This window comes from Ptiloglossa arizonensis, chromosome 3 (assembly GCF_051014685.1).
Source record: "Ptiloglossa arizonensis isolate GNS036 chromosome 3, iyPtiAriz1_principal, whole genome shotgun sequence".
Lineage (NCBI taxonomy): Eukaryota > Metazoa > Arthropoda > Insecta > Hymenoptera > Colletidae > Ptiloglossa > Ptiloglossa arizonensis.
The window spans coordinates 1,078,100-1,088,390 of NC_135050.1; the positions used below are offsets into that span (position 1 = coordinate 1,078,100).

The following is a 10,291-nucleotide window of genomic DNA, read 5'->3' on the forward strand; positions in this document are numbered from 1 at the left end:
TTGGTTTTTCTGTACAGTAAACGTTGTCCCTTTTAACAACGATGGTCGACGCTAACATAATTCCCGAGCCAAATCCTCTGCTTATGTGCTCGATTTGCTTAGACTTCCGGTTTAAGTCGTTTAAATCGTTCACTGCTTCGGGAAATACTATCGCGTATTATTTCGTATCGTTCACGGTATTGATAACAATTTTTTTTCTTTCATAGCGCAGCTTTCGCGTTAACCTTTATTTTCAATGATAACGGAGTGTGCAGACACATTATAGGGCATCATCGGTGGTCCACGAGGTCTGAATGGAAAGTAGTATAAAATTGACGCTGCACGGAACAACGTATCAATATTGCACAATATAATTGTCATCGTTTAATTCTTTTCTCTCTTTTATACGGTTTTGCAAACTCTTGAAACATTCCCGGTTCCGTTACACATTGAGATGGATCGTTTTTTAAATTCGACGAATAATAAAATTGCGAACGCGCGCGCGTGCGTTTACTTGATAATCGTAAACTAATATTATTTATATTTCCATTCCATTATATTTCTTATTTCAGAATTATTCAAATTGCATCTTAATTACATTACGTTTATCGCAAAGACAACGTCTAGTGTTAAGAAAAAAAAAAAAAAAAAGGTAAAATATCTCTATGAAAATCGATACAAGTTTCTGCACATTCGAGTGGCATTTATTCGTATAACGTGCTAAACAAAATTAAAACGTTTCCTTGCAAACAAAAAACGTAATAGAGCTCACAGACGTAATCATTTTTGTTTACGATAATTGTTCGATAATTATAAAATGCGTGGAATATTACAGGGCAATTATAGTTGCAATTCGACAATTCATAATACGATGACTCGTCGAGATTTTTATTTTAAATATAATTTTAACGACAGTAAGATCGGTAATATGTTTAAATTTCACGGTTCATCTCCTTTTCTCGTTGAAAAGCACGTTTGTTGTAGGGCACCGCCATTTCGACACGCGTAATTTCGACCCAGTTCCCACACATTTTCCAGGACGCAATATGGAACTTACGAACTGGTTTTCTGGCTGTACTCTTCCCTCTATCGGTTGAGGGTCGATGATATCGCGTGGCTTCCTTCGCGTTGAATATTAACGACGTTTTAACTGCTTTTAAAGACGGTCCATCGATCCGGTCAAATATTTCGTTTCAATTGGTACAATTTCTTATTATCGTTTTGCGGTGTGGTTAATCGTTGCGCGATACCGAAGGATCTTCGTATTTCCAAAAAGTACCGGTTACTTCCAGTAGTTTCAGCAAGTGGAGTTATTTTTCTGGAGTAATCGCCCCGAGCACAGCGAGAAAAATTGTAGTAAACGGAGAAAATATTTATCGAAACAACGGAAGATAAGATATTCGGTTATCCTAAATCAACGGAAATGAGACAAATGAGATAGCTCGTTATCCAAAGGCAATGCTCAATAGGAAAAGACGGGATATCGCGTTCCCTATTGCCGATAGGCTGTGCAGCTAGACCAGTGTAACAATCGAATTATCTTAAATTCAGCAAATACTGGGTCGTTCGTAAGTCTCGTCGTTCGATAAAATTTATCGAACAACCTATTGTACACGATATTCACTTCCATTGGTAACACGTGGAACACAAAGAACTTGGCGGGCGTGCATGCGCGCGCTACGTATACGCGGTTTGATAGTTCCTTTCGCACGTGTGTTAACAACCAATGAAAAATGAGAGCAATAAACTCGATCGATCGGAACTTTCGAATTTCTTAATTGTTCTCACTGGTTCTCCATTTAAAGCAACTCGAACAGAGGCTAGAGTGTTTAACGTTTTGTTCTTAGATAACACACGGGACGCGCGTATATTTGTTGCACAAAACTCGATAAGCTCTCACCGTGCATTAATCTGCTCATGAATATCGTCACTTGCGCAAACATTTACTTTTTAAGCTGTTTCAAATATTGCAACAAGTGTCGATATTGCGAATAAATAGTAATAATTATATTTCTCAATGACGGTTGCAAGATAGATTGTGGGTATTTAAAAATCGAGGTTAAACGCTCGATAATCGTCTAGTCGATTTCGAGAGATTATTGTTTAGAATATTTTTGTCGAGCGTCTGTGGGGCATCAGCTGCGCAAACGCGAGATACTTGGCGCAACGCTTTAAGAATGTTTCGACGAGTAAAATCGCTAATGTTGAATTTTTCTTTTCTTTTTTCGACAGTGGTGCCGGATCCAAGGTTCTCGTAAGCAATTTTCCAAGTCACGCCAAATTGGACGATCTCGAGTTACTGCTTTCGAGCTGCGGTCAAGTGCAGTCCGTTGAGAAGTTGTCCTCGCGTGATCCTAACACACAAACCGCCCTCGTTAGCTATGAGACGCAAGAACAAGCACAGCTGTAAGTAAACCACTTTCTTCTTTTACAGATTAACCTCCGAGGCACGATCGTTCCCTCGGTTTTCACCGTTTACGGTAACCGAATCTCTCACCGTGTTTTTTAACAACCAACGAGGATGTAAAAGTATCTTCTTAGTAGATACGGTACTTATTTGAACAGTATCGAAGCGTAATACAAGAGCTCGTAAACGTAACAATTGTTTTGCACAATAATTGTTCGATAATTGTAAAATGTGTGAAATTTTATTTTATATTTTTAGGCGCAATTATGGTTGCGATTCGAGGTAAATAAATTGCTGAAAGTAATCGGAGGAACGCGTTCGAAAAATAATAATGTGTATATTTAATACGAGTAACGTTACACGAATATTTATTTTTTCTCGATTTATTTTCCGATCTGGATCGGTGTTTTACAAACTACGGTTCGCGATTCGTCGATGGGTCGTGAAATCTACAACCAGGATCGGAATTTCTATCAGCCGAATCTATGGGTCGAAGAACGATGCGAGTGCAAAATTAGTCTTTTTCGAATATTCTCGAAACCGTATGTAAAATGTGTAGAACCGTGTCTGTATAAAATGCAAAAAGCTGTTTCGTCGAATATCTTAAAATGTGGGTTTGGATTTGTACAATTCAACGCGTCGATTCAATTATCTTCTTTGCTTTCGATGACATTGCAAAAAGACGCGATTCGAATGTTTTCGAAAGAGATAAAATGTACAATAAAATTTGTTTCCCTTGCATCCTGCGGCCGATGTTAATCCAACCTAGACTTTTGATTATAAATTCGCATTGTGAGGTTTGATCGCTATTTTGGAATTTAAGGTCGTTCGATCGAAGTTGATACGTAATTCACGCGCGACAAAATGTATTTTAATATCAGCGGCGAAAGGTAACGGTGATTTAAAAAAAAACCCTCCATAAACTTTTATCTCAAAAAGCGTTCTATCGCGTCGTATCCGTCTTTCGAAATTGTTCAAATTACGTCTTAAACATTTTTCGGGTTATTGGAAAGAAAAGAGCTGTTCCACTCCTTGCCGGACACCTTGTATATCGTAAGTAAGCATTTGCTTTTTCAAGCTCTCGAATCGATAATCGAGTTAAATTCGATACTCGAAGAAAGATGCTCCTTTTAGTTACTTACAACGAAGAGTAATTAAAAAAAGATTAATTCTCTGCTATGAAATTAAGACTAGATTCACGGACATTTTTAGCGTCAAATTGAAGCGATGTACTACCGCATAGAGAATTATAAAATTGGAAAACTTCGAAGAAAACGAATGTCGATATTATATTTATCTCGTTAACCCTTTCGCTTACAATTCATGCGAGACTCGTAGTAAGGAAATCGGATCGAACGTAAGAACCAAGGGTGAATCTCGACCACATTTGTACGTTCAAATATATTTTCTCGAAAAATATTAGAAAGAAACCAAACCCTCGTATAATACCTTAGAAAAAGAAAATTTAGCCTCCGCGAGGATAGTGAGAGTTGCGACCGTACTTAATGTTGATTATAAAACGCGTTATCGAAATTTAAATCGTAGAGTAACGAGTTAAATGGTTAAAAGTCGGTACAAATGGTAGAAGAAAATTGTAATCGGTTTCTATAATTTTCCTCCTTAATCGAAATGCGTCGAAGCGACGTGTTCCATAGAACTTGTGTTAAAGACGAATTTCCATAATCAAACGAAAAGACTATCGCTGTTAGTACCGTCCGGGACGTCCTACACGCGCGAAGTATGATTTTTTCCCTCGACTCGATTAAGGAAAGAAACAGGTTCGACGATGCACCAGATACGCGCGTTGCATCGTTTCGGAGTGGAAGCGCACCACGCGCGTCGAATAAACTATTTTCGATTTTATTCGTCTTACACCGAATTTTCTCGATATCGTATCGTTGTATATCGATGAAAAAAATAATACTCGGTCCTCGTTTTATCCTATCGTATGATTCGTGGCAATGGGACCGCGGTTAATAAAGTGCATACCACGATGCACCGTTTCAGATCCTGCGTACCACTCTCTGGTAAAAGAGGTTCTCGTTCGTTTCTTTATGAACTACGATTTTCACTCGACTTACTCCGAATGTTATCGTCGTCATCGTATCGTTGTACACCTATGAAAAAATAATACCCGGTCCTCGTTTTAGCCTATCGTGTGATTCGCGACAACGAGACCGCGGTTGGTGAAGTGTATATCACGATGCACCGTTTTAGATCGTGCGCGCCGCCACTTTCCGGTAAAAGAGGTTCTCGTTCGTTTCATTTATGAGCTTCGATGTTTTACGGTCTTTTTCCCATTTACAGGGCTGTGAACGAGTTTAATGACCACGAGTACGGGGGTAACCTGCTAAAAGTGGAAATGTCTACGGCGGAGAGCCGACGAAGAGGCCGCAGCCAGCGCAGCGGCGTCGCTTACTCCGGAGTTTCGGGTTCCGGGCGGCAGACGGACTTCCCGCTTCGTATTCTCGTACAATCGGACATGGTAGGAGCCATAATCGGTCGTCAGGGATCCACCATACGCCAGATTACACAGCTGACGCGGGCGCGAGTAGACGTTCACCGGAAAGACAACGTCGGTTCCTTGGAGAAAGCCATCACCATCTATGGCAATCCGGAGAATTGCACGAACGCCTGCAAGAAAATTCTGGAGGTCATGCAGCAAGAAGCTAACAGCATAAACAAGAGGTAAGCTGGTTCACGATATTTGAGAATCTACAACTGGCTTTGTTCGACGGCTGACATCAATCCGAGACGTCAAAACATAGCTAGACTTTGCAAATCTTTTTTTCAATAAGTAGTTACAGAATGAAAAATGTTGCCTTTTTCGGAGATTATAAATATAACTTTCAGCTTCGTTTTAAAATTTTGCGAAAGTAAAAATTGTACAAAATGGTGAAGTTATTCCCTATTCCCAGAACCCCTTCTGGTGAAACATTATTCGATGGTCGTCATAAATAAATGTCGATTCGTAAACTAGAGACGTCTGAAACGTAGCGGACGATTTTTCGAAAATTTTAGTAATTGTATAAATGGTCGAAGTTCGAAGAGAACACAATCTGTTTTGTCCAAAAAAAAAAAAAAGACTTTAAACGTTTATAAAAAATTAAATAATTAACATTAAAAGAATCGCATGCTACGATTGTAGAATACTCTGTGCAGAATACTTCTGTAAAATTTGAAGTAAATCGGATGTATAGTTCCGGGATTTCGTGTCAGGTTGAAAAATATAGATTTTTTTTTTTACTCGTTCGGGGTGGTGTCCTTATTTGTGTCAGATCACATACGTATCTTCGATGTTGAACGGGGAAAAGGCAAATTAATGTACAAATACCATTAGTCGTCTGTTTCGATAATTGTCCACGAATATTGGAGGAAAAAACACCGTTGATAATTAAGTAATTTTAAAAAGAAGTTTGAAACAGGTCAGATCAACCCCTTTGATAGTTTTAGTGTTAACTCTAGATTTACCAACCAGGTAAAACGAGACTAAACTCCATAGAATGTTTACGAAGACGACTTTTTCTCTTCTTTTGTTTTTGTTTTTTAAATGCGTACGAAGCATACCTTGATACTTCAAAATTTATCGGTAGTTTTAGTGTGAATTACCCATACGATCGAGGGATACGCATCAATGTTTTCGTAAGTATTTCGTTGACGATTATCGGTGCCAATATATCGCCTATATTTCCAGTACCGAGATCACTCTGAAGATCCTCGCACACAACAACTTGATCGGTCGAATAATCGGAAAAGGTGGTACCACGATCAAGAGAATCATGCAAGACACGGACACGAAGATCACTGTAAGCAGTATCAACGATATCAATAGCTTTAACCTCGAGCGCATCATCACAGTCAAGGGCACCATCGACAACATGAGCAAAGCCGAATCCATGATCTCCAGCAAGCTGCGTCAAAGCTACGAGAACGATTTGCAGGCAATGGCCGTGAGTGTAACGAACTCTCGAATTGTAAAAAAAAAATAAAATAGAGCTAAGAATAGTGAATAACGACGAAACGTTTCTGTTTGCAGCCACAAAGCATGATGTTCCCTGGCCTGCACCCGATGGCCATGATGTCCACCGCTGGCATGGGATACAGCTCACGTGGTCCTGGTTTGTACGGCTCTGGACCAGCACCATATCCTTACCAAGCTAGTTTGCCGACTCAACAGGGTGTACCTGCTGCCGACACTCAAGAAACTGCCTTCCTTTACATTCCTAACAGTACTGTAGGCGCCATAATCGGCACCAAAGGTTCACACATTAGAAACATCATCAGATTTTCCGGAGCCAGCGTGAAAATCGCGCCGCTCGAACAAGACAAACCAGCGGAGCAACAAAGCGAAAGGAAAGTGACTATCATCGGATCACCAGAATCTCAGTGGAAGGTAAGATTCGTGTGCAGGTGAAAAAACTATAGTTTAAGACGAAATTGTAATTTTATTTAACGTCTTTATCCGTACGTCGATACAAGTGAACAGGGAGATGCAAGTATTCGTATATAATTTTCGTATCATTTTATATCTACGTGGCATACGTTTCACGGCTAGTTTTGGATGCACGACGAAATGCACGAACTATGACGAAAAGTAGTTTGAAAAATAAGAAAGAAAAAGACACAATTGCGCGACAAAATTTGTTTAGCAGTCTGTAGCAGCATTGGTGGTGTGCAAATTCTATCGGTTATTCTGTTTAGTTATTTTAGACTAAATAAATGCATATAGTAGATACAACGATAACGCGTACAATGTTTGCGTAAGATATTTTTAGAAATACAGTTTACGAGAAAGAAACGCGTACATTATGATGCGACATGTAAAATTATTTGCAAGAGAAGTAATATATGGGACGTTATTAGTAGCTAGAAGTATATTTGTATTATATATTTTCAACCTTGAAATTTGGTTCCTCTTCGGTATATTTAAAATAATTTGAACTTACAATGTGAAGTATACCGAATAATAACCGAAAAATTTATTTATTTTCAATTAGTAAGAGGAACATTAACATTACTTACAAAAAATTAATAATTCAATACTGTCGTATCGGATATAATCTATAATTATCGATAAAGTTGAAAACGAAGAAAGACAAATTCATTATTATTTGTTCAAGTACAAGTGTACAAATATTTTATTTGAAAAGAGAAATAACAAACAACAGACAATCATTGAACAAACAACGTAATAGGATACGGATGAAACGTAAGGTACAAACTAAATATGATATTATAACGAACGCTAAATCGACGGAGCCCTTTGTGGCTCAGTAGCTTAGACGCTTGTCTTCGAGTCCCGAGGTTCGCCAGTTCGAATCCCGGTACTTCGAAGAATTATTTCCTACTTGTTTTTCTCAATCGAAGACTTTTCGTAGTCTTGTACTTTGTATTTATAAAAGGTGTTTATTACATAGAATAATATTATAGACAACTTGTTGTGATTTGATTATTTCGATTATTATTAATTAATAAAAACCCGGCTTTGTTTGAATCGATGCTGAATAACAATAAGCATCGATACGATGTAGCTAGGGAGAGTAAAAATAACGAAGGAGATTTATACCCGTACCAATGAAAAATGCATTGGAACTATGGTATAGTTGTTGTCCCATACCACAACCTTCGTAACATTATTATTTTTCATTTATTAAACTATAAGAAATGAAATTTTTAAACCTTTTAAACCATTTAAACCACGTGTTTTCTCACGAAAACAAACGAAACTCTCGATACGTTTCGACTATTAGGAAAAACTGTTTTGTTAATTTTTATACTCTTCAAGTTTCGATTACAGTTTAGGCCAACATGATTCGTGAATAACGTTACCTCTTGTAGTTTTGTGCATTTTTCAATACACGTGTATTTAGTACTTATAAAATTAAAGAAAAAAAAAAAACATTTTAAATAAATTTGAAAGAGAATTAAATTTCATATAAAAAATTTAACTTCTCTAACAAAGAAAAGGCTAGAACGTATAAATTCGTTGTTTCGATTAATATATTTACGAATGATACCGTTTCGTTTAATCGTTCCATCGATCGAACAGCATTAAATTTGTGAAAAATGATCGCGACGCATTCGTCTCTGTTGATTTCATATTTGTAAATAGTATTTTACAATTTTACGCGACAATCGCTTGACAGAATCGAAACCGTTTCGTTTTCAGGCGCAGTATTTGATCTTCGAAAAAATGCGCGAGGAAGGATTCGTTTCCAGTACCGACGACGTCAGACTGACGATCGAGATTTTAGTACCGAGCGCTCAAGTTGGCCGAATCATCGGCAAAGGCGGACAAAACGTTAGAGAATTGCAACGTGTAACTGGAAGTGTCATAAAGCTATCGGAACAACAATCTACATCTCCTTCTGCCGACGAAGAGGCCACCGTCCATATACTTGGCCCCTTCTTCTCTGTTCAGGTACCGGTTGTCCTCGAGTTCATTTTTTCTTTCACCCGTTTCGTTAAGATGTAAATTTCGTTAAAAAGAACACCAACTTGATCGATCGGTTTAATTCGAACAATCGTTGAATTGCTCGAGTCGAACGATGTATATCTTTGTTCTTTCTTGGCGAGAGAGTCAACAATTCGTAAGAAATAAAACTGTACGTCTTTTAGGATCGCGGGCAAAGTGGTTGTAATTTGGTATAATTTGTTTGAAATCGTTTCTCCGCGTAATCGAGCACGTAGCGTAATAGGTTTTATCGAAGAACCTAGTAGTCTCCCGTTGAAGCTCTCCCGGTGCGTGAGATCCAGCGACAAACGGGATACATCGATTCACAATTTTCGCTTGTTCACAGTCGGCACAGAGAAGAATTCGCTCTATGGTCCTGCAGTCTGGTGCACCTGGAGCAGGTGCTGGCTCGCGCGCTGGTCGTGGTAGCAGCCAAGAAGGTGGTTCCCGTACCCGAAGAGACGGCAGTGCCACGTCTCAACAAGGTGGCACAACGACGCAACAGCATTCGGCTCAGCAGCAATCGAGCTCCTCGCCATCCGGCCAGCAACAACCACAAAATCAGTAACGTCACTGAAACTTACCTGACGCCGACCAACGCCTCACAGAATCCGTTTTATTCGCCGGGGTGGCCTCGTCGCTTTGACATTCTCTCGTCGTGAGGCTACGTGCAACCTCCTTCTCGCCGGGGCACGTATCCTTCGAGATTCTCACAGAGCGGCCGAGCGATGTGCAGAGCATGATAGGCACACGCGAGCGCTTTCTATCGAGATATCAGATAATCATGCAATAGAAGCCGATATTCTTCAAAATCATCCATTTGATACAAAACGGGTAAGAGAGGGGCTACGGTCGATGGCGTTTCTTTCTGTTGTTATTTTCTCTTTGTTTGCAATTTCCCCCCACCCACACCCCTTTTTAATTCGCTGGCAAGTACACCGAGCGAGTGCCGCGCGCGTGGACATGTCGCGATTTTTCGAGAACGTAGAAAACGCGTAGCGTACCTTTTTAGATGGGTTTTGTGCAGCGGAACGCCGGAAAAATTATCATTGTTGATTCATCGCCATCGATCGTGACCTAGCGTCGCGTCGCGTTGCGTCGCGTTACGAGTTCCGCGGCTCGGAAGTTAAAGGCAAATAAAAGCGACGCAAATACCGCGTGTGTGGTACCAGATGGAAGTGCACGTCATCTAACGAAAACGTGTCACGCGAGACGAGGTGAGAGAAAAGAAAAAGAAAAGGAAAAAAAAAAGAAAAGAAAAGTTCGGTACCTGGCCGTCTAGAACAGAGGCAACGTTTGAAATTTCATTCTCCTTCGAAGCGACGTATACCCGATGCACCCAAATGTACACGTACACGCGCGTGCGTCAGCACGAGCGAACCTTATACGACCTACAGAAACGATCCACACACCACGCGTAGTTTTCTCACCTCTTCTACGCGCGTCGCGTG

At 39.7% G+C, this 10,291-nt stretch overlaps 1 protein-coding gene across 1 annotated transcript in view; it reads left to right on the forward strand.

Annotated features, from left to right (window-relative positions):
* The window catches only part of LOC143144058 (insulin-like growth factor 2 mRNA-binding protein 2), an 85,877-nt gene extending 76,456 nt beyond the window's left edge, over positions 1-9,421 (forward strand). Inside the window, exons 3-8 of the mRNA XM_076306063.1 lie at positions 2,212-2,385; positions 4,694-5,074; positions 6,081-6,336; positions 6,423-6,779; positions 8,556-8,807; positions 9,187-9,421. Of these exons, the coding sequence (XP_076162178.1) occupies positions 2,212-2,385; positions 4,694-5,074; positions 6,081-6,336; positions 6,423-6,779; positions 8,556-8,807; positions 9,187-9,408 (1,642 nt within the window). The 3' untranslated portion in view covers positions 9,409-9,421. The remainder of the gene's footprint in view (positions 1-2,211; positions 2,386-4,693; positions 5,075-6,080; positions 6,337-6,422; positions 6,780-8,555; positions 8,808-9,186) is intronic.
* The last annotated feature ends 870 nt before the right edge of the window (positions 9,422-10,291 follow it).